Genomic DNA, 25239 nt, shown 5'->3' with positions numbered 1-25239 from the left:
CATTTCCACTGTCACTGCGTTAGCAGTTTGATGCTAAATATTATTACAGTGTAATGTAGGTATTTTCTTTTTAATTTTTCAACATATCTGAGGTAAATGTTAACATTGTAAGTAATTCTGTGTCATTTCCACTGTCACTGTGTTAGCAGTTTGATGCTAAATGTTATTACAGTGTAATGTAGGTATTTTCTTTTTAATTTTTCAACATATCTAAGGTAAATGTTAACATTGTAGGTAGTTCTGTGTCATTTCCACTGTCACTGTGTTAGCAGTTTTATGCTAAATGTTATTACAGTGTAATTTAGGTATTTTCTTATTAATTTTTCAACATATCTGAGGTAAATGTTAACATTATATGGAATTCTGTGTCAGTTCCACTGTCACTGTGTTAGCAGTTTGATGTTAAATGTAATTACAGTGTAATTTAAGTATTTTCGTAATAATTTTTCAACACATCTGAGGTAAATGTTGATGTTTTGGATGACTCTATGTCATTTCCACTGTCACTGCGTTCGCAGTTTGATGCTAAATGTTATGAAAGTGTAATGTAGGTATTTTCTTATTAACTTTTCAACATACCTTAGGTAAATGTTAACATTGTAAGTAATTCTGTGTCATTTGCACTGTCACTCTGTTAGCAGTTTTATGCTAAATGTTATTACAGTGTACTGTCGTCATTTTCTAATTAATTTTTCAACATATCTGAGGTAAATGTTAACATTGTAGGTAGTTCTGTGTCATTTCCACTGTCACTGTGTTAGCAGTTTGATGGTAAGTGTAATTACAGTGTAATTTAAGTATTTTCATAATAATTTTTCAACATATCTGAGGTAAATGTTGATGTTCTGGATGACTCTATATCATTTCCACTGTCACTGTGTTAGCAGTTTTATGCTAAATGTTATTACAGTGCAATTTAGGTATTTTCTTATTAATTTTTCAACATATCTGAGGTAAATGTTAACATTGTAGGTAGTTCTGTGTCATTTCCACTGTCACTGTGTTAGCAGTTTGATGTTAAGTGTAATTACAGTGCAATGTAAGTATTTTCGTAATAATTTTTCAACACATCTGAGGTAAATGTTGACGTTCTGGACGACTCTATGTCATTTCCAATGTCACTGTGTTAGCAGTTTGATGCTAAATGTTATTACAGTGTAATGTAGGTATTTTCTTATTATTTTTTCAAAATATCTGAGTTAAATTTTAACATTGTATGTAATTCTCTGTCATTTCCACTGTCACTGTGTTAGCAGTTTGATGTTAATTTAATTACAGTGTAATTTAATTATTTTCGTAATAATTTTTCAACATATCTGAGGTAAATGTTAATGTTCTGGATGACTCTGTCATTTCCACTGTCACTGTGTTAGCAGTTTGATGCTAAATATTATTACAGTGTAAATTAGGTATTTTCTTATTAATTTTTCAACATATGAGTTTAATCCTAACATTATATGTAATTCTGTGTCATTTCCACTGTCACTGTGTTAGCAGTTTGATGTTAAGTTGATTGCAGTGTAATTTAAGTATTTTCGTAATAATTTTTCAACATATATGAGGTAAATGTTGATGTTCTGGATGACTCTGTCATTTCCACTGTCACTGTGTTAGCAGTTTGATGCTAAATGTTATTAAAGTGTAATGTAGGTATTTTCTTATTAATTTTTCAACATATCTGAGGTAAATGTTAACATTATATGTAATTCTGTGTCATTTCCACTGTCACTGTGTTTGCAGTTTGATGTTAAGTGTAATTACAGTGTAATTTAAGTATTTTTGTAATAATTTTTCAACACATCAGAGGTAAATGTTGACTTTCTGGACAACTGTCATTTCCACTGTCAGTGTGTTAGCAGTTTGATGCTAAATGTTATTACAGTGTAATGTCGGTATTTTCTTATTAATTTTTCAACATATCTGAGGTACGGTAAATGTTAACATTGTAGGTAATTCTGTGTCATTTCCTCTGTCACTGTGTTAGCAGTTTGATGTTAAGTGTAATTACAGTGTAATTTAAGTATTTTTGTAAGAATTTTTCAACACATCTGAGATAAATGTTGACATTCTGGATGACTCTATGTCATTTCCACTGTCACTGTGTTAGCAGTTTGATGCTAAATGTTATTACAGTGTAATGTAGGTATTTTCTTATTAATTTTTCAACATATCTGAGGTAAATGTTAACATTGTAAGTAATTCTGTGTCATTTCCACTGTCACTCTGTTAGCAGTTTTATGCTAAATGTTATTACAGTGTAATGTAGGTATTTTCTAATTAATTTTTCAACATATCTGAGGTAAATGTTAACATTGTAGGTCTTCTTCTTCTCTCTTCTTCTTTAGCAGTCCGTCGATAACGACGATGACACAGGGAGGGGCTTGTGCCTATGGCGGATGTGGGAGGACATCCCAATTGCTGTCTTAAATGTCCTGTCGCAGATGACACACCTGTAGGTCGCTTCAGCAGGTGGAGGTGCTGGTTCTAGTTTGCGCTGCCTCTTTTTTGACAATAACTGAACATTTCGTTCCCTGATAGCGCCGGCAGCGCCGGCCACCACCTTCCTCCAGGTCACACGATCTTCAGCTTTCACCCTCCAGTTTTCGTATTCATTAATGTTCTTCAGGTGCCTCTTGAACACGTCTTTGTAGCGCAGCCGCGGTGCTCCTACTTTCCTTGACCCTTCTTTCAGTTCTCCATAGAAAACAGCTTTTGGTAGTCGGCTGTCTTCCATGCGTGTAACATGTCCTGTCCACCTTAGTTGACATGTGGTGAGCATTTCCTCAACACTCTGCATTTCTGCCCTTTCCAGTACTTCAAAATTTGACACGTGATCTTTCCATGAGATGTTCATTAGTTGTCGGAGATGTCTCTGCTGTACTTTATCAAGACTCTTAATGTGGCGTTTATAGATGGTCCAAGTTTCAGAGCTGTACAGAAGTGTTGGCATTATGATGGCTCTGTAGACTTTCATCTTGGTTTTCAGATGGATTCCTCTCTGGTCCCATAGACGACTTCTCAGTTTTCCGAAAGCTGATGCTGCAGATTGGATTCTTTTTGATATTTCTATGTCTATACTTCCACTGTTGGAGATAGTACTACCCAGGTAAGTGAACTTGTCTACTTCAGCCAATGGAGTACCATTCAGGAGCACTTTTCGAGGATTCAGCTTTGCGTTATAGGTGTCTTGGATTAAAACTTCTGTTTTCTTTATGTTGATTGTTAGTCCGAATCTTTTGGATGCTTCAGCAAAAGCTGTCAGTAGATCTTGCATGGCCTGAAGACTGTGAGTTACAAGCGCCGAATCATCTGCAAAGAGCAACTCCTGAATCAGTAGTTCCCGTGTCTTGTTCTTTGCTTTCAGGCGCCTAAGGTTAAAAAGGTCTCCATCACTTCTGGTTCGAATGTAAAGGTCACCAAGTTCTTCTGGCATACTTTGTAGGACTGCAGTAAGGAAAATAGTAAATAGAGTTGGTGCAAGAACACATCCTTGTTTCACGCCATGCCCCACACTGAATGGGTCTGAACAACCATCACCACAGCAGATGCTAGCAGTCATACCATCATGGAAACTGCGTAACACTCTGATGAAGGTTTGTGGACAACCGTAACAACTTAGTAGCTTCCATAGGGTCTCTCTGTGAACCGTGTCAAAAGCCTTGCTGAAATCCACGAAGGTGACAATAAGTGGTTGGCGTTGTTCAGCACACTTTTCTTGCAGTTGTCGCAGTGTGAATATCATATCTTGAGTGGATCTGTTTGATCTGAACCCACACTGACTCTCAGGAAGGATATCTTCAGCAAGAGTCTGCAGTCGAAATTGCAGAATTTTGGCAAGTATCTTTCCCGCTACTGACAGAAGTGAAATTCCCCTGTGGTTTCCACATTCTGTACGGTCTCCTTTTCCTTTATAGATGGTCACGATGGTCGCATCCTTAAAATCTTGGGGGACTTCTGCTGTTGTTGACCAGATGTTGCAGAATAACTGCAACAATTGGTTTCTCAAAGCTGGTCCACCATATTTCCAGACCTCCGGTGGTATACCGTCTGGTCCTGCAGCTTTTCCACATTTTGTTCTCTTGATGGCCTTGTCAAGTTCTTCCCCGGTTGGTGGCGCATCCATGTGGTACCTGACTGGTAGCTGTGGGATGTTGCTGACAACATCATCATCGACGGTGGTCTCTGGGTTCAGCAGAAAATTGAAGTGTTCTCTCCATCTCTCCATGATCTTGTTTTTATCTGTGTGGAGCACGCTGCCGTCAATACTCTTCACCGGGTCCAAGCAGGCACCCTTCGGACCATATACTTCCTTCAGTGATGCAAAGAACGCTTTGGAGTCGTTTTGGTCTGCAAGGCTCTGGATTCCAGCCGCCTTCTTGGCCCACCAGTCATTTTTCATTTGCCGCAATTTCTTTTGGAGCTCAGACTTTACGCTCTTATACTTGTTCTTTGTTGTTCTGGTGCATCCACCAGCTAGTGTCTTATGGAACAGCATATTCTTCTCATTAATAAGTTCCATGATTTCTTCGTTTGATTCGTCGAACCAGTCTGCATGTTTCCTAGTAGGTTTGCTGAGCACATCTGATGCAGCACTATACACTGTATTCTTCAAGGCTTGCCACTGTTCTTCGCTGGTACCAGTTGGTGGTGTTGGGAAATTATCATTGATCACAGTTACAAGCTTATCCTTCTCACTTTGCTTCTTCAACTTCTCTACGTTCAGTTTCTTTGGGGGTTTTGATCCTTTCCTCTTCATAGGTGGGGGTTTTAGTTTGATGTTACATTTAGAGCGGATCATAAAATGATCAGTAGAGCACTCGGCTCCCCTCATAGCTCTGGTGCTGCGAAAGTCCTTCATATCACACTTCCTAGTAATGATGTAATCCAGTAGAGTCGGGTGCTTGGATCTTGGATGTTTCCAGGAGTAATACCACTTGTCTGGGAAGTTGAAGAATGTGTTTGTGATAATCAGTTCGTGTTCAGAACATTTTGTTAGGAGCATTTCGCCGTTTGAATTCATTTTCCCTCTTCCAAATTTCCCCAGCGTTTGAGGCCATGTTTCATGTTCCTTTCCTACTCTTGCATTAAAATCTCCTAGTAGTATGAGCTTGTCTGCAGCAGGAGTCTCAGAGAGCAGGCTGTCCAGTGAGCGATAGAAGAGCTCTTTAGCTTCATCGTCGTTGGTCATTGTTGGTGCATAGGCTGAGATCAGTGTCAGATATCTTCTTTGACCAATATGAATTCTTAGCGATATCAGACGGTCATTCTTTCCAGTTGGTAGTGTCTCAAGGTCTTTTACAAGTCGATTTGAAATTGCAAAGGCAACCCCTGCTTCTCTTCGTTCACCTGATGGTTTGCCAGACCAGTAGAACGTATGAAACTTTTCTCTAAGTTGCCCCTGATTAGAGAAACGAGTTTCTTGTAGTGCTGCTATGTCAATCTTGTAACGTTCCAGTTCACGTGAGATGAGAGCTGTTCTTCTTTCAGGTCGATCGTCATTATCTAGTAGAGTTCTGACATTCCATGATGCCAGGACAAGATTAATAGTTGTTTTTTCCGTTTTTCTACCGCTGTTGTGGATTCCCGCTGGCCGCGGTTTGCCAGCCAGGATTATGTGAACGAACAGTTTTTAGTCCACCTTTTCTAGGACCTTCCCTGGACTAGGGCAGGCAGTGCATCCCTAAAAAGAGCTGCCTGGTCATCGGAGCAGCTGCCTTGCAATGCTGTCGTTCATCAGCAGGAGCACGACCATCACACTCCGACCGCCTATGTGCAGAGATCACGCTGCGGCTTCCGGTTCATCAGACCTGCCGGTATGCCCTCACTCCATCGCCACAGGGCTTTTCCTTTCCTCTCCTAGCTTGGGCAATTATAGGAGCTAGCAGCTTGCCCAGTACTGCTAGTACCCTCTCTATTGGCAGCAAAAGTACAGAGGCAAGGACGGACCAAGACAGTCTGCACACAAGCAACCAACTGCATCCGATGGCTGGAGCAGAACTGGATCAGGTCCTCAACACCCTTGGTGACCGCGTCGGCACTGCGGTGCTGGCTCGTCCGCTGTCTAGTCGTTGGGATTCACATCGCCTTCCGACATAGTACACCGTTGGCCAGACTTTTTTTTTTTTTTTTCACCTGTGACCCTAAGTAGGGGGGCAAGAGGGTACTATCACTTGCCCAAGGTGAACCCTCAGACTGGTGGAGGGAAGGAGGTGTCTTACTTCTCCATTCTAGACTTGCTCCAAGCAAAGTCTAGCCACTGCCCATTGTAGGTAGTTCTGTGTCATTTCCACTGTCACTGTGTTAGCAGTTTGATGTTATGTGTAATTACAGTGTAATTTAAGTATTTTCGTAATAATTTTTCAACATATCTGAGGTAAATGCTGATGTTCTGGATGACTCTATGTCCTTTCCACTGTCACTGTGTTAGCATTTTGATGTTAAATGTTATTACATTATAATGTAGGTATTTTCTTATTAATTTTTCAACATCTATGAGGTAAATGTTAACATTGTAGGTAGTTCTGTGTCATTTCCACTGTCACTGTGTTAGCACTTTTATGCTAAAAGTTATTACAGTGTAAATTAGGTATTTTCTCATTAATTTTTCAACATATCTGATGTAAATGTTAACATTATATGTAATTCTGTGTCATTTGCACTGTCACTGTGTTAGCAGTTTTATGTTAAGTATAATTACAGTGTAATTTAAGTATTTTCTTAATAATTTTTCAACACATCTGAGGTAAATGTTGACGTTCTGGACGACTGTCATTTCCACTGTCACTGTGTTAGCAGTTTGATGTTAATTGTAATTACAGTGTAATGTAAGTATTTTCGTAATCAGAACTCTGATCAACAGTTAGAGCAGAATAAACGTCTTTAGCCTTTCCAGTCAACACGCATTGCAGCAACAGTGTCCACACAGCAGAAGGCCATTGTAATGTTGTTGCAACGCGTTCAAAGTGTGCAAAATATTTTTCAACTTCGGCTTCACTAAAAATTGGTACCATTCGAATATTTCTGGTTACATCGAAAGCATGTAAAGTCACGTCGAAGAGTAGTGGGTGAAACAACGGCAGCTTGAGAACTACCAGCAGGTAGAGTCACCTGCACAGGCTGTACAGGAGACGACTGAACAGAGTGTGGCGGAGAGGCAGGAGGAGGAACTAGCGGAGCGCTGGGCTGCCTTGCAGCCAACTCTAATCGAAGCTTTTCCAATAGGAACTCACGCTCCGCTTGTTCTCTCTGGCGTTGAAACTCTCTTTGTCTTTCTTTCTCCACAGCCTCCTGTTCCAACTTTTTAAGGTCCAACTCACGATCGACTTCCAGTCGTCTGAGTTGGACTTTATTATCAAGCTCGAGTTTTTTAAGAGCGCGCGCCTCACAGTCGACACAAAACTTTTCTAAACTTCCCCCACGCAACTGAGAACCAGGTGTACCAAATGTTCGTGATGGAGAGGGAGGGGCACTAGAACCTTTAATAAAAACTCCTTGCTCGATTAATGCCTTTTCCACAGCCGAAAATAACGCGTCTTTTAATCTTTTGTCGTCACTACTGACGTGCACGGAATAATGGTCCGCAATTTCCAACAGCTGATCTTTCATACATTTTAATAAAACATCCCTTGAAGGATTGTCAGGAAATTCTTCTAATGAAGACATGGTTTCAAATCAGAACAAAGAACCACGAAATTACGGCACAACAAACTCTTTGCAGTATTCCGAAATTAAATCTACAAAAATAACAATACTAACAGGGCCGTCACCACCAGCTGAAAAAACAAATACACGAAATGAAACAAATGAAACGAAATCAAAACCACTAGTGCGAATTTACCCAACCACCCTTAAACAGCCAAGACACGACTGCGGAAACTCTAGTCCTACTTGCCTCCCCAAGAAAATACTAACTAACCTCATCTAGTCTTCAGAGGCGTACCAATTAAAGGCGACTTTAAACGCTTAACGCATAGAAGCTGAATCAACTTGATCCAACTCCTTGCAGCGTACCTCCCCCCGGAATAACCTCCAAAACAGAAAACAAAGAAAATAAAAATAGTACTCTGATGGAAGGATTTCAAAACCCAGCTGGAGCACACTACCTTACCAGAGTTCCCGAAATACGAGCAGTTGGTTCCTCCACACACACAAAAAAAAAAAAAAAAACGGACAAACGCCCAATTGATAAATTGGGTGTATAAAATGAATCTCCAATTGATAAATTGGGTTTAGGACGAGCCCCCAATTGTTACATGCTCTAGGAAGGCATGAACAATCAAAAAAAAAAAAAAGGGGTGGTGGTGACATAAACCCAAAACGCAAGACGACATAAAGTAAAAAAGGTGAAATTTATTTACAAGAATGCTTAACAAAAGGTGATGGAAAAAACGGAATGCAAAGTCCAACAAGGAGGGTGGCAGCCCCAGGAGCCAACCCTCCAACCAAGCAGACGGACGCGAAATGGCAAAGCGAGCATGCAAAAACCCCAAAACCCTCTCTCCTCTCTAACAGGTGGAAGCACAGGTTTATATAGGCCTTCCTCAAGTGGAAACAGGTGAAAGGAGGAGGAGCCAACACAAGCTGCTACACCTGAGGAGAGAGAGAGACACACACAAGAAAGGAGAAACATGCACACATACAAACACAGGAGGCGTAACACGTAACACATCTGAGATAAATGTTGACGTTCTGGATGACTCTATGTCATTTCCATCGTCACTGTGTTAGCAGTTTGATGCTAAATGTTATTACAGTGTAATGTAGGTATATTCTTATTAATTTTTCAACATATCTGAGGTAAATGTTAACATTGTAAGTAATTCTGTGTCATTTCCACTGTCACTCTGTTAGCAGTTTTATGCTAAATGTTATTACAGTGTAATGTAGGTATTTTCTAATTAATTTTTCAACATATCTGAGGTAAATGTTAACATTGTAGGTAGTTCTGTGTCATTTCCACTGTCACTGTGTTAGCAGTTTGATGTTATGTGTAATTACAGTGTAATTTAAGTATTTTCGTAATAATTTTTCAACATATCTGAGGTAAATGATGATGTTCTGGATGACTCTACGTCCTTTCCACTGTCACTGCGTTAGCAGTTTGATGCTAAATATTATTACATTGGAATGTAGGTATTTTCTTATTAATTTTTCAACATATCTGAGGTAAATGTTAACATTGTAGGTAGTTCTGTGTCATTTCCACTGTCACTGTGTTAGCAGTTTTATGCTAAATGTTATTACAGTGTAAATTACGTATTTTCTTATTAATTTTTCAACATATCTGAGGTAAATGTTAACATTAAATGTAATTCTGTGTCATTTCCACTGTCACTGTGTTAGCAGTTTGATGTTAAGTGTAATTACAGTGTAATTTAAGTATTTTTGTAAGAATTTTTCAACACATCTGAGGTAAATGTTGACGTTCTGGATGACTCTATGTCATTTCCACTGTCACTGTGTGAGCAGTCTGATGCTAAATGTTATTACAGTGTAATGTAGGTATTTTCTTATTAATTTTTCAACATATCTGAGGTAAATGTTAACATTGTAAGTAATTCTGTGTCATTTCCACTGTCACTGTGTTAGCAGTTTGATGTTAAGTTAATTACAGTGTAATTTAAGTATTTTCGTAATAATTTTTCAACATATCTGAGGTAAATGTTGACGTTCTGGATGACTCTATGTCATTTCCACTGTCACTGTGTTAGCAGTTTGATGCTAAATATTATTACAGTGTAATGTAGGTATTTTCTTATTAATTTTTCAACATATCTGAGGTAAATGTTAACATTGTAGGTAATTCTGTGTCATTTCCACTGTCACTGTGTTAGCAGTTTGAAGTTAAGTGGAATTACAGTGTAATTTAAGTATTTTCATAATAATTTGTCAACACATCTGAAGTAAATGTTGACGTTTGGGATGACTCTATGTCATTTCCACTGTCACTGTGTTAGCAGTTTTATGCTAAATGTTATTACAGTGTAATTTAGGTATTTTCTTATTAATTTTTCAACATATCTGAGGTAAATGTTAACATTGTAGGTAATTCTGTGTCATTTCCACTGTCACTGTGTTAGCAGTTTTATGCTAAATGTTATTACAGTGTACTGTCGGTATTTTCTTATTAATTTTTCAACATATCTGAGGTAAATGTTAGCATTGTATGTAATTCTGTGTCATTTCAACTGTCACTGTGTTAGCAGTTTGATGTTAAGTTAATTACAGTGTAATTTAAGTATTTTCGTAATAATTTTTCAACATACCTGAGGTAAATGTTGATGTTCTGGATGACTCTGTCATTTCCACTGTCACTGTGTTAGCAGTTTGATGCTAAATATTATTACAGTGTAATGTAGGTATTTTCTTATTAATTTTTCAACATATCTGAGGTAAATGTTAACATTGTAGGTAATTCTGTGTCATTTCCACTGTCACTGTGTTAGCAGTTTTATGCTAAATGTTATTACAGTGTACTGTCGGTATTTTCTTATTAATTTTTCAACATATCTGAGGTAAATGTTAACATTGTAGGTAGTTCTGTGTCATATCCACTGTCACTGTGTTAGCAGTTTTATGCTAAATGTTATTACAGTGTAATTTAGGTATTTTCTTATTAATTTTTCAACATATCTGAGGTAAATGTTAACATTATATGTAATTCTGTGTAATTTCCACTGTCACTGTGTTAGCAGTTTGATGTTAAGTGTAATTACAGTGTAATTTAAGTATTTTCGTAAGAATTTTTCAACATTGTTACATGCTCTAGGAAGGCATGAACAATCAAAAAAAAAAGGGGGGGGGGGGGTGGTGACATAAACCCAAAACGCAAGACGACATAAAGTAAAAAAGGTGAAATTTATTTACAAGAATGCTTAACAAAAGGTGATGGAAAAAACGGAATGCAAAGTCCAACAAGGAGGGTGGCAGCCCCAGGAGCCAACCCTCCAACCGAGCAGACGGACGCGAAATGGCAAAGCGAGCATGCAAAAACCCCAAAACCCTCTCTCCTCTCTAACAGGTGGAAGCACAGGTTTATATAGGCCTTCCTCAAGTGGAAACAGGTGAAAGGAGGAGGAGCCAACACAAGCTGCTACACCTGAGGAGAGAGAGAGACACACACAAGAAAGGAGAAACATGCACACATACAAACACAGGAGGCGTAACACGTAACACATCTGAGATAAATGTTGATGTTCTGGATGACTCTATGTCATTTCCACTGTCACTGTGTAAGCAGTTTGATGCTAAATGTTATTACAGTGTAATGTAGGTATTTTCTTATTAATTTTTCAACATATCTGAGGTAAATGTTAACATTGTAAGTAATTCTGTGTCATTTCCACTGTCACTCTGTTAGCAGTTTTATGCTAAATGTTATTACAGTGTAATGTAGGTATTTTCTAATTAATTTTTCAACATATCTGAGGTAAATGTTAACATTGTAGGTAGTTCTGTGTCATTTCCACTGTCACTGTGTTAGCAGTTTGATGTTATGTGTAATTACAGTGTAATTTAAGTATTTTCGTAATAATTTTTCAACATATCTGAGGTAAATGATGATGTTCTGGATGACTCTACGTCCTTTCCACTGTCACTGCGTTAGCAGTTTGATGCTAAATATTATTACATTGGAATGTAGGTATTTTCTTATTAATTTTTCAACATATCTGAGGTAAATGTTAACATTGTAGGTAGTTCTGTGTCATTTCCACTGTCACTGTGTTAGCAGTTTTATGCTAAATGTTATTACAGTGTAAATTACGTATTTTCTTATTAATTTTTCAACATATCTGAGGTAAATGTTAACATTATATGTAATTCTGTGTCATTTCCACTGTCACTGTGTTAGCAGTTTGATGTTAAGTGTAATTACAGTGTAATTTAAGTATTTTTGTAAGAATTTTTCAACACATCTGAGGTAAATGTTGACGTTCTGGATGACTCTATGTCATTTCCACTGTCACTGTGTGAGCAGTCTGATGCTAAATGTTATTACAGTGTAATGTAGGTATTTTCTTATTAATTTTTCAACATATCTGAGGTAAATGTTAACATTGTAGGTAATTCTGTGTCATTTCCACTGTCACTGTGTTAGCAGTTTTATGCTAAATGTTATTACAGTGTACTGTCGGTATTTTCTTATTAATTTTTCAACATATCTGAGGTAAATGTTAGCATTGTATGTAATTCTGTGTCATTTCAACTGTCACTGTGTTAGCAGTTTGATGTTAAGTTAATTACAGTGTAATTTAAGTATTTTCGTAATAATTTTTCAACATACCTGAGGTAAATGTTGATGTTCTGGATGACTCTGTCATTTCCACTGTCACTGTGTTAGCAGTTTGATGCTAAATATTATTACAGTGTAATGTAGGTATTTTCTTATTAATTTTTCAACATATCTGAGGTAAATGTTAACATTGTAGGTAATTCTGTGTCATTTCCACTGTCACTGTGTTAGCAGTTTTATGCTAAATGTTATTACAGTGTACTGTCGGTATTTTCTTATTAATTTTTCAACATATCTGAGGTAAATGTTAACATTGTAGGTAGTTCTGTGTCATATCCACTGTCACTGTGTTAGCAGTTTTATGCTAAATGTTATTACAGTGTAATTTAGGTATTTTCTTATTAATTTTTCAACATATCTGAGGTAAATGTTAACATTATATGTAATTCTGTGTAATTTCCACTGTCACTGTGTTAGCAGTTTGATGTTAAGTGTAATTACAGTGTAATTTTAGTATTTTCGTAAAAATTTTTCAACACATCTGAGGTAAATGTTGACGTTCTGGACGACTGTCATTTCCACTGTCAGTGTGTTAGCAGTTTGATGCTAAATGTTATTACAGTGTAATGTAGGTATTTTCTTATTAATTTTTCAACATATCTGAGGTAAATGTTAACATTGTAGGTAGTTCTGTGTCATTTCCACTGTCACTGTGTTAGCAGTTTGATGGTAAGTGTAATTACAGTGTAATTTAAGTATTTTCGTAATAATTTTTCAACGTATCTGAGGTAAATGTTGACATTCTGGATGACACTATGTCATTTCCACTGTCACCGTGTTAGCAGTTTGATGCTAAATATTATTACAGTGTAATGTAGGTATTTTCTTATTAATTTTTCAACATATCTGAGGTAAATGTTAACATTGTAGGTAATTCTGTGTCATTTCCACTGTCACTGTGTTAGCAGTTTGAAGTTAAGTGGAATTACAGTGTAATTTAAGTATTTTCATCATAATTTGTCAACACATCTGAAGTAAATGTTGACGTTTGGGATGACTCTGTCATTTCCACTGTCACTGTGTTAGCAGTTTTATGCTAAATGTTATTACAGTGTAATTTAGGTATTTTCTTATTAATTTTTCAACATATCTGAGGTAAATGTTAACATTGTAGGTAATTCTGTGTCATTTCCACTGTCACTGTGTTAGCAGTTTTATGCTAAATGTTATTACAGTGTACTGTCGGTATTTTCTTAATAATTTTTCAACATATCTGAGGTAAATGTTAACATTGTAGGTAGTTCTGTGTCATTTACACTGTCACTGTGTTAGCAGTTTTATGCTAAATGTTATTATTGATTGATTGATTGATTGATTGATTGATTGATTGATTGATTCTGAACAATAAAGAAGATATAAAAATTTAAATTAAAAAAATACAATAATCAAAACATCATCATAAACAAACAAACAGAATAGCGTAGCCACAAGGCAATAACATAACAATGTTCAGAAAGGATTAGGAAGAAGTAATAACTTATCCAATCCTAATCCTCTATACCACCGCTAATCAAATGTCACTTTCCACCATAATAAAGTATATATACAAAAGAAAACAAAAGCAATAAACAAAAAAGAAAACATACCAACATACCGAAACATACCGACATGGTATAATATCGACCAAATCAAATCATATATACAGATACTTATGTTATGCATATAGACACACATACAATACATATATACAGTACATACATATACACATACCTATAACTATAGACTAAATACAAGAAGACCAGTCACAGACTTACTCTCAATTTCATCATCACCTATATAGTCTGCCTGTCCTCATTCTCATATATTTTTATTAACATGTTTTTATATAATTTTTTAAACAGTTTTATGTTGGTGCTATTTTTGAGTTCATTTTCCAGACCATTCCACAATTTCACCCCACAGACTGTTATGCACATACTTTTCAGAGTTGTTCTAACATTTACTCTCTTAAAATTCATTTCCCCTCTCAGGTTATACCCACCCTGCCTTTCCATAAACGTATTTTGTACCTCACCCAGAAGGTTATGTCTTGCTTTATACATAATTTGTGCAGTCTTGTGTTTAACCAGATCAGTGAATTTCAGAGTGTGTGCTTTTACGAATAATGCGTTTGTATGCTCAAGATATCCCGTATTATTGACAATTCTTATTGCTCTTTTTTGTAATGTGCATAACGGCTGCAGGTTAGATTTGTAGGTATTACCCCATATCTCCACACAGTAGCTCAGATATGGAAGTATGAGTGCATTATACAGAGTATGTAGTGATTTATAGTCCAGAATGTGTCTTGATTTCCCCAAAATTGCAGTAATCTTTGCTATTTTTGCTGTAACATGATTAATATGCGGTTTCCAGCAGACTTTATGATCAACAATCACACCAAGAAATTTTATTTCATACACTCTTTCTATGGTTATGTTGTCTATTTTCAATTCAACTTGAGGGTTCGACTTATATTTTCCAAATAGCATAATCTTTGTTTTACTCAAATTCAATGACAATTTGTTTACGTTAAACCACCTTTTTAATTTATTCATTTCGGTTGTGATTGTTTCCATCAGCTGCTGTGCATTGTCCCCGGCGCAAAAGATGTTTGTATCATCAGCAAATAATATGCATTTCATTATACTTGATACATTACATAAATCATTAATGTACAATATAAACAGTTTAGGACCCAAGACAGACCCTTGCGGTACTCCACATGTTATGGGCAAATACTCAGATGTGTGATCTCCAATTTTTACAAATTGTTGCCTGTTACTTAAGTAGCTCCTCACCCTGTCCAAACCAACCCCTCTGATACCATACCTCTCTAATTTTTTGAATAGAATGTCGTGATTTATTGTATCAAATGCTTTCTTTAGATCTATGAAAATTCCCATAACATGTTTTTTATTGTCTATACCATTTGTGATTTTCTCGATAAGTTCCATTAATGCCAGGGTTGTTGATCTGTCTTTCCGGAATCCGTATTGACTGTGAGCTAAAAGTTTATATTTTTCAATGAAGTTGTCTAGTTTTGCTGTGAACAGTTTTTCGAGGATCTTGGAGAACTGAGAGAGTAAAGAAACTGGCCTGTAATTTGTGTAATGGTGTCTATCTCCACATTTATATAAAGGTATAACTTTAGCTATTTTCATGTTGTTTGGAAATTTACCAGATTGAAAAGACATATTACATATGTGAGTAAATGGTTCTGCAATTTCTTCAATAACTTTTTTTATTAAACTCATATCAATATCATTCCAGTCAGTGGAGGTTTTACTTTCACTTCTCCTTACAATGTCTATGACCTCTTTTATGCCAACTGCACCAAGGAATATAGATTTAGGATTTCTCTCCCATCGAGCAGCCTCCACCCCTCCAGGTGTGTCTGTATCCTGAATCTTTTCTGCCAAATCTGGTCCCACATTTACAAAGAATCTATTAAAACCATTTACCACTTCCTCCATATTATTTATTGATCTGTCATTCTCAATATAATGATCAGGGTAGCTTGTGTTTTTGTTTTTAGCTCTATTCCTAATAATACTATTCAGTACATTCCATAGCCCCTTCATATTATTTTTATTACTATCTAATAATTTATTATAATATTCCTTCTTACATGTCCTCATAATGCTGGTTAATTTATTCTTGTATTTTTTATATTTAATTTCTGCCTCCAAAGTTCTTTTTTTTTATGAATTGTCTATACAGCGTGTTCTTTTTTTTAAAGGCATTTTTTAATCCTTTGGTGATCCATGGACCATTTGCTTGTTTTTGTCCATCATTGTATTTCCTTACAGGACAGGTTTTATCATATAGTGTTTTAAAGATATTTAGGAATCCACTCTATGCTTTGTCAATATCTTCTTCCTCATATACGACTCTCCAGTTCTGTTTACGTAATTCACTCTTAAGTATCCTTATGTTTTCTTCGGTTCTTATTCGTTTGTATTTCAGCTGATTCATATCCTTAGGTTTCCAGTAATTACAGTGATAGACAATAAATACAGGCAAATGGTCACTGATGTCATTATATAAAAGCCCACTTTCTGTATTATTTTCCATACTGTTTGTAAATATATTATCTATTAATGTGACACAATGAGAAGTAATTCTACTAGGTTTGGTGATTTTTGGGTATAAACCCATACTGTACATTGTATTTATGAAATCTTCTGTCATTTTATGCTTTTTTGGATTTAACAGATCAATATTATAATCCCCACAGATAAACACAGTCTTCTGCACTGAGTTAGAAAACATGTTTTCCATCCAGTTTTCAAATATATCGATACTTGATGCTGGAGTTCTGTACAAACAGCTCACAATTATATTTTTTACTTTTTCCATACAAATTTCCACTGTGAGACATTCCACCAGATTATCAATAGTTGCTGTCATACTCTCCACCACCTTATACTTCAATCCTTTGTCCACATATATTGCCACACCTCCTCCTCTCTTTTTCACTCTGCTTATATGATTTAGATCATAACCCTCCATCTCAGACCCCGTCCACACGTAGCCGGGTATCTGCTAAATCGAAGATATTTTTCTACGTTTTGGCCTGTCATCCACATGAAAACACATCAAAAACGAATATTTAAAAAAACTCCGGGCAAAGTGAAGATTTTTGAAAACTCCGTGTATGCCTTTTCATGTAGACAGAGATAACCGGAGTTTTGCGTTTTAGAACGTCACAATCTGCGCCAAAAAAATGACAACAAATCTGCCCTGACGTCAAACGTGCGACCTTTGTTTACTGCAGAAGCCAGATTAAGCATGGACTTAAGCTAGCCGCACACTACGGCGATCCACGCGGTACCGAACCGACCCATTTCAGAGCCGACTCCCGACAGGGCACGCACATATCCCCCGACTGTTGACGAGTGCAGTCGCGATTGAAGCGACACGTGACAACTTAATAGCTTTGTGATTGGCTATTGGATATCGTTACTGTTAAATCCAACACTTGAAGATGCTACAGGCTGAATTACAAATGACACAACATGGAATATGTAGCGCACTATCTAGGCTGCATGAGCTATTATTCCCAACCTTAAATAGTGCACTTATATAGGGGAGTTAAAGCGATTTGGAATTCAGCCACACAACTTGAGCAGAGTGGCTTTCCAGCCCACTGTGTCTATGGATAAAGCTTCAGTCTATGGAATTACAGTATATACCTGCATTAGGTGCTACCAACACGTATTTCTCGCGCTAGAAATTGTGTTTAATGATGTCACGTGTTATATGCGAAAGATATGATTGGCTATTGCTCGCGACTCTCGCCGATCAGTCTGGCTCCCGATTAGTTTTTCGAATCGGCTGTGAGATGAGTCGGTACCATCGAAAATTAGTCTTTACGCCTGACTCGCGACTTCAGTTGGCTCGGTACGCTGAAAATCGGCGTAGTGTGCGGCTAGCTAAAGAGTAATGGATCGGAGTAGTGCCTTGAAAGCGTTAATTATTGTGCAGGTGCTATTTACATGTTTAATTTTAGAAGCCCAACTACTGCTCCAAGAGCACAGGCGATGTGATTAGGGGGTAGGATTTGGGGAAATAACCATCTACAGGTTTGGAATGCTTATGAATGCGATTGAAAACGCAGATGTTCGGTTATGTGTGGAAGGGATTTTTTTCGAAGACGAGGTGGTGTGGATAAAACATTTTTATAAACGGAGGGGGGGGAAATGTTCGGTTTTAAAAATACCCGGCTACGTGTGTACATGGAGATGAACAATCAAAGTCCACATCTCTGTCAGTGCTGCTATTGAAGTGGATGATTGATATGTTATGCTTTGATTGGAAAGTTGCGTTGTATTTCTCATCTGTGTAATAACTGCAGCTGTTTTCTATATCATTTAGTAAATTGTTATCCGGATCAATATCATGTTCTATGTCCTGTATTTTATGTTCTGTATATACACTGTAAAAAAACTTAAGTGACTTTAACTTAAAAAAATTATTCAACATTATGCGTACAGATTTTTGAGTAAACAGAACTTTTCGTCAGCAACTCAGATTATTGAGTTCAAACTTAAGTGGACCAAACACACTAAACTCAGTAACTACAACAGAGACTGTTATGTTCCCTGTACTCAATACTTGAAGTTAATGGAACACTTTCTGAAACTCAGATTATTGAGTTTCATACTTCAACTTAAAAAAATGATTCAACATTATGCATACAGATTTTTGAGTAAACAGAACTTTTTGTCTGTAACTCAGATTGAGTTCAAACATAAGTGGACCAAACACATAAAACCCAGTAACTACAAAGATGCTAATGTTGCCTGAACTCAATAATTGAACTTACTGTAACACTAAAAAAATGTGTTTTCCTGTAACACTAAAATCGTTAAATGTTTGACTTCTTTTGCAGGTTTTGTTACTTGCTGAAGCAATTTAGACTAGGGATGGGCATGATTAACCGATTAATCGATCATTAAGGATTTCATTGATCACATGCAATCACTTAATTTGTGAATTCCTATTTTCTCAACTGGTGTACTTACAAATGACGGTACATTTTTTTAGTCAGAGAGAACTTTATTTGAAGAGCTGAGCTTCGGCACCTTCAAGTAATGCACAGTGAGGCAAAAAGATTACAAAAGACAAATGGGTACGTCTCTGGTTACTGATACACAAATAGCCACGGTCACATGACAGACGTGACCCCTGTTTCAACATCAAAGATTGCCATTTGAAAACAGTTAACTAGGCAAAAATAATGCAAAGCACAAACAAAAAAATAAACCCTGTAAATTTAAAGGAACAGTGCGCTTTTTTACACTTAAAGCCCCGTTTTCAGTCATCTCGTCATCAAGTACAACAAGCAAATGTGATTTTTGTTCAAATACACCTGTTTGAAGACTTTGTGCTACTTGGTAGCAGCCAGACCATATTGACAATCACTCCAAAAACTGATTAAACTTCCATTTACAAAGACGTGAAACTCACCGAGTGGCCAGGGGTGCTCACTGATACTCTTACAAAAAAATTGCGGCGAAATAGCAGCTTTCCAAAAGGTTTAATCCAAGTTCTTGTGCAGCAACCATAAGAACAACAACTTGCAGGAAAACCAAAGACTCTTGAGCAAAACAAGCTACAGTACAGCCAGAACTTGTAAAGAATGGCACCCGTGGAACAGTACTTCCATTCTTCCTCATTGTCGGTTTGTTTTCATGGAAGCGACTCTTCTCTTTCTGCTGAAGGGTCTTGAGTTTACTCCCACCACTGTCAGAATTGTTCAAGAATGCCTTTGTAGTCTTTTGCTGCGGCAATATCTTCTGCTACACTTACCAGAGTTCACTAGACATCCATTTCTATCATCCAGAGTCTTAACAGCGAACACCCCTGACCACTCGGTGAGTTTCACAACTTTGTAAACGAAAGTTTAATCCGTTTTTGGAGTGATTGTCCATATGGTCCGGCTGCTACCAAGTAGCACAAAATCTTCAAACAGGTGCATTTGAACAGAAATCACATTTGCTCGTTGTACTTGACGCGATGACTGAAAAAAGGGCTTTAAGTGTAAAAAAAGTGCACCGTCCCTTTAAAAGGGTACATCTTTGGTTACCCATACAAAAACAGCCACTGTCATATGACCGAGGTGTCCCATTTCATCTCAGCATCACAAATTGCCATATGAAAAAACACGTTCACAGCAACAGGCTGCACAGGAAAAAATATATAGTGTATAAAACATAAAACTTCAAACATACAATCCACAGTGAACCAGGCAATTAACTACACACCAGGCAATGAATTTTACAAATTCAGCCAGTAGCTACCGTAACAGTTTGTCTTTGAATGATTGAGCTCTGGTAGAGCAGTTATCCCCAAGACCAAGAAAGACTTTGAATTATTTCACAAGTGTAATTTAATTTCCAGTACCCCAAGGAATTGAGCACATAACAATCCGAAAAATAAGGAAAACGCAGAAGGCAAATTCTTAATGTTGTGGATTACCACACATTCTTCAAGCACTATTGCGAAGTCCTCCATTGCACACCAGGCAATGAATTTTACAAATTCAGCCAGTAGCTACCGTAACAGTTTGTTTTTGAATGATTGAGCTCTGGCAGAGCAGTCATCCCCAAGACCAAGAAAGACTTTCTGAATTATTTCACACGTGTACTTCAATTCCTTGGGGTACTGGAAATTTAGCTACATATAACAATCCAAAAAATAAGGAAAACGCAGAAGTCAAATTCTTAATATTGTGGATTACCACACATTCTTCAAGCACTATTGCGAAGTCCTCCACGTGAGGTGAAGCTGTAGCCCCGCCATCATCCTCGACCACAGTCAGGACTGCCATTCTCACACCTTTGGTGTGTTGTTCTTCTGGATCAGTGTTCTGTTGAGCAACAAGGCAAAAAAAAAAAGTTTAGTTGTAGGCATCTGGACTTCTTCACTCTATTCCAAGGAGCATTTTCTTTTCTGGTTGGTATGAGGGAATCTAGTGGTTGTATATACTTCTCTAGACCCTTCCTTCACCAGTTGACCAAGGAGTCACATGTCAAGGTGTTCGAGAACCCTTAGCAAAGACCATAGATCCTAAGACGGCTTACTGGCCAGGAAATGCATTGCCAAACGTGTAGTACGGAATGCTGTTCCATGGGCCCCTCCATTGGGCCATAGGGGTGCATTGGATGCCATTTTAGGGGGATTATGGTGACAGGTAGTCATAGATATAATAAAACACCTCACCTCAGGTAGCTGTTCTGAAAAATGGCTTCCGAAATAAGTCACCATATATGGTCAAATCTGGCCGAACATCTGGATTATGGAGACCCAAAAACTTAATTTTCGTCCATTTCATGAACCATGTGACCAAATTCGTGGCGAGATCAATGTGTCTGGGTCATAGACATGTATCTACGGTCTGGGTCACTTTTCCCTTAAAAATAGTGTCCATGGCCGTACCAAATAGGTTGTATAAAACACGAGTGGACATGTCATTGCCTGACAGTACCGGAAGGTGGCCAGTGTCGCCGCCATCTTCTGTAGGTAGACCTGTGCTGGGCTGTCAGAGTAAATCAATGGAGAGAGGGCCCACCTCTGTCAAAAAGTGACTGACTGACTCAAAACTGTGGAAATATCCTTTGACACAATAAAACACACAACTATTTGAAATACCTGGCTAAATATCTACCTAAATCATATGACTTATTATATTTTTTTCTTAAAAAAACAACAACAGTTATTTAGTCAGGCATTTCAAATACTGTCCTTGTTTAATGGATTTTTTTTTTACAGTATTAAGCCAACTCTTGAAAGAGACAGGTCGTTTCTCCATTGATTTACATGGACTGCAGAGCAACTGTCTACATACAAAAGATGGCTGCCAGGATTACCGCGACAACTGGAGGTGTGGCCACTCTAGTGAGCTTTGGGCCGTACTACACGTTTTGATGTGAATGACCTGTCCTAGTATCAATAGTCCTTGCTGTTAGTATCACATCTCTCAGTAGATGTTCAAGTGATGTGAGTTGCAGATGGGCATAGAGTGCAACTCTAGCAGGTGATGATGGTGATGAAACTGCATATCAGCGGGAGTTTGAGAGACTGGTGCTCTGGTACAGTCAACATAACCTGGAGCTTAACACTTCAGATTGTGGAGATGGTTGTGGACTTCAGTAAGCACCCCAAAGTACTGCCTCTCCTCACAATATGAAACAGCCCAGTATCAATGGTGAACTCAATCAAGTTCATGGGAAACACCATCCTCAAAAAAGCTCAGCAGAGGATGTACATTGTGAGCCAACTGAGTAAATATGGTCTACCAAGAGAGCTGTCAGTCATCTTCTACACTGCTACAGTCGAATCCATCCTTGGCACATCTATCACCGTCTGGGTTGGGTCAGCCACTAAAAAGGACAGATGCAGAATACAGCGCACTAGCCAGGCTGCGCCACCTAGTGCTCCATTTCAATTTCATTTCACTTTGCGACTACGTCAGGGATTCCTAGAACACCGTGACCCGGAAGTCCAAGTAACACATAAGCGAAACTCAAGCGTCTTTTGCTGTTCAGCACAGCAGTAAACAAAGCAGTAGATTAGAGAACGGACAAAGCCATGCATTGTGTTGGCAACGATTCCCAACATCGAGAATTTAAATCCAGAACAAACCTAGGCTATGCCCGAGCGAATCCCAGTGCTGTGCGCTCAGACGGTTTCCACAAAGTGTCAAGGGTGATGCATCAGGCTAACAGCGCACAGTCAGGATGGCTGAAAAGATAATTGGGGCCCCCTGCCCTCCTTACAGGACCTGTACTCTGCCAGGATCAGGAAGAGAGCAGACAACATCGTCAAAGACCCCACACACCCTGCACATACACTCTTCAACCTCATACCCTCTGGTAGATGCTACAGATCCCTGCGGACCTAAACTACCAGGCACAGGAACAGTTTCTTTCCCACTTCCATCACTCTCCTGAAGAGCCAATAAGTTGGTCACCACCATCTGACCACAAGATTCTGCACCACTGAACGTACTTTTGTTGTTTCACTAGTTCACCATCCGAATTTTGGATAGACATATATGTGTAACCCCTATGGAAAATGGGCTACTAAAATGCAATTATCTAGTATTGCCACATGAGGGCGCACTACCCTGTCCAGAGAGTAGTGAACCACCACACACTTCCGGTTCTCTCTCTCTTTTCAACGCAACGTTTCCCTGTGAACACGAGTTTGATGAGCTCCGTGAATGTGATAACTTAAAAGACAAATAACCCACATAAAGTAACAAGTTTGACTCAAAGCAGTAAATCAGAAGTACCCGACACCACAAACCTGCCGGTGGAGCAGAAAAACAAGTGTTTTTCCACCTAGTGTTTTATGAGAAGAACTTCGGTGAGTGAACATGTTGCCCCTTGCTAGTTCAACCGTGTTAGCTATACCCAGTGTTAAGTTCCCGACAGTTATTCCTTTAAAACCAGTCGAAGTGACTGCAGAGAATTGTGTTCGTGGTAAATGTTTATATTGGAACTTTGGTAACTGGTACTTTTCTTCAATGTTTAACCCACTTTGGTGCATTTTGCATCATTGTGACTTTACTGGTTGGCGGATGCCCTGGCGTGCCGTGCTGCCTCCACAGTGGCACGCACCACCCTGGACATGCTGTCTGAACGTTCCAGAAGGAACATGATGTTATTAGCTCACAGTTAACTACTCGGTGAAGCTAGCTACCGAGTGGTGGCGATTTTCAGGGTAGCTGCCTTGTGTATGCTACTGTTTGAAGCCATATCTTTGTGATATTTAATGCAAAGAAAGGGAAATGTTTTCCTAATGATGTAAATATGTTGTAATAGTGTTATAGCCTAATGGTTACAAATTAAAAGGTTTAAAATGTGATAATACAGAAATGGACAATATATAAAAAAGTACAATTCATACTGTTTTGTTAAGACTGAGTTACAAACTTTATTGTTTAAGCCATGCAATATTTTCTTTACAACTGGGAAGTAAGTCATGTAAATACTTACTGTATTTTGTAATATGGGTTAATGTGGTAAATCATTCACATTACATTTAAAAGAGGAATGTATCTTTTCATATAAGTTACATGATAAATGAATGATAGAAATTGAATAATTGAGATCTCAGAGAAGAATACTTATTAGTCTACTGTTCTGTAGACTGGTTTTTTTGGACATTGATTAGAATCCGATCCAAGGATGGCGAGCCGAGCCCATGGACTGGAGATGGTCGACAGTGCGGTGTGGCCAGCCGTGTGACCGCTTCAGGAGCCAGATGATCTTCACATTAACAGATACCAGATAAGAGGAATCTTAATACATTGCCTTTGACTCAACTTGATCTTCGAACTTCTAAATCAGATTTCGGATACTGTTTTTGGATATCTTCATATTTTTTGTGGAAAAGAAGGACTGAATTGATTTGGACTGAACTGGGAAAAGACTGAACCATTTCTTATTTTATAATTTTGTTATTTTTATTTGAAGAGCTCTTCCTTTTGTTTTATTTTCCTTTCATTGATATTGCGTTGAACCGGGACTAAGTCACATCATTGAAAGGTTAAAGCTGTGCAAAAGGTGCACAGCCGGTGTATATATAATTGTAGATCAATAAAACTGTCAACTGTTCAACTCCTTTTACAACGGTTTCCAGGTTACCATTTTCAGTTGTTCTATCTTGAAGCTTACCTCTCTACCGAGCCTAGGAGATATTTAGTGCTTTTTCTACAGGTCCACGACACAAGCGCTACATAATTAGTGGCGAGCCAGCCAGGAGAGGTATTACCCTATTTTTTCAGTTGGTAGTCGAACAGTTGACATTTTTATTGTGGTCAATATTTGCAACCTGTTATTTTGAAACATTGCCTTGGTGAAATAGCCTGAAATATGGATGTAATCAGAGAATGGAACGTGAAAGTGCCGAATGCACTCCTTGTAGGTGGTTTAACAATGGGAGTAGAGGATAATGAGGTCATGGACTACCTAGCCACGCTTGGTTCCATTGATAGAATAATTAGAGTGCCTAGTGACGAACCTCAGTTTAAAAACACTGCCATTGTAGAATTCACATCAGGTGAACCTATCACTTTCATTCAGGACACTTTGCCTTGTGAACGACACACCAGTAACCCTGAGGTCACCCACAGCATTCAGCTCCTCTCTGAGCTGTATGCCGCTGACAAAAGTTCTAGCTTAACCAGCTCTTACTTGGCTGAACTAAAAGGCGTAGCTAAATTGAGTGGTGCCGACTTTGAGAAACTCTTGCGAGATGAGCTAGCTAAAATTCAAAGGTCTACTAAAAGTAACCCTACCGGTGATGCTGACATAGCCACACTTAGCCAATCATCACAAGCCTCTGACAACCCCACTCATGATGAACCAACAGGTGACAAAACTGTGAACCACACACAAAAAGACACTGTCTTATCTCACTCAAATGATTCTGATTCCATTACTAGTGTATTA

The 25239-nt window shown here is 38.0% G+C and overlaps 1 protein-coding gene across 1 annotated transcript in view; it reads right to left on the bottom strand.

Annotated features, from left to right (window-relative positions):
* Nucleotides 1-6993: 6993 nt before the first annotated feature.
* LOC132901023 (uncharacterized) overlaps nt 6994-25239 on the bottom strand; it is a 31126-nt gene continuing 12880 nt past the window's right edge. The window contains exons 6-7 of the mRNA XM_060943435.1: nt 20520-20648; nt 6994-7506 (exon numbers count right to left, since the gene is read on the bottom strand). Coding sequence (XP_060799418.1) covers nt 6994-7506; nt 20520-20648 — 642 coding nt within the window. The remainder of the gene's footprint in view (nt 7507-20519; nt 20649-25239) is intronic.

The sequence above is a fragment of the Neoarius graeffei genome, chromosome 16 (assembly GCF_027579695.1).
Source record: "Neoarius graeffei isolate fNeoGra1 chromosome 16, fNeoGra1.pri, whole genome shotgun sequence".
Classification (NCBI taxonomy): Eukaryota; Metazoa; Chordata; class Actinopteri; order Siluriformes; family Ariidae; genus Neoarius; species Neoarius graeffei.
The sequence above is the reverse complement of the archived record's forward strand: the minus strand, read 5'-3'. Positions and strand labels throughout refer to the sequence as shown.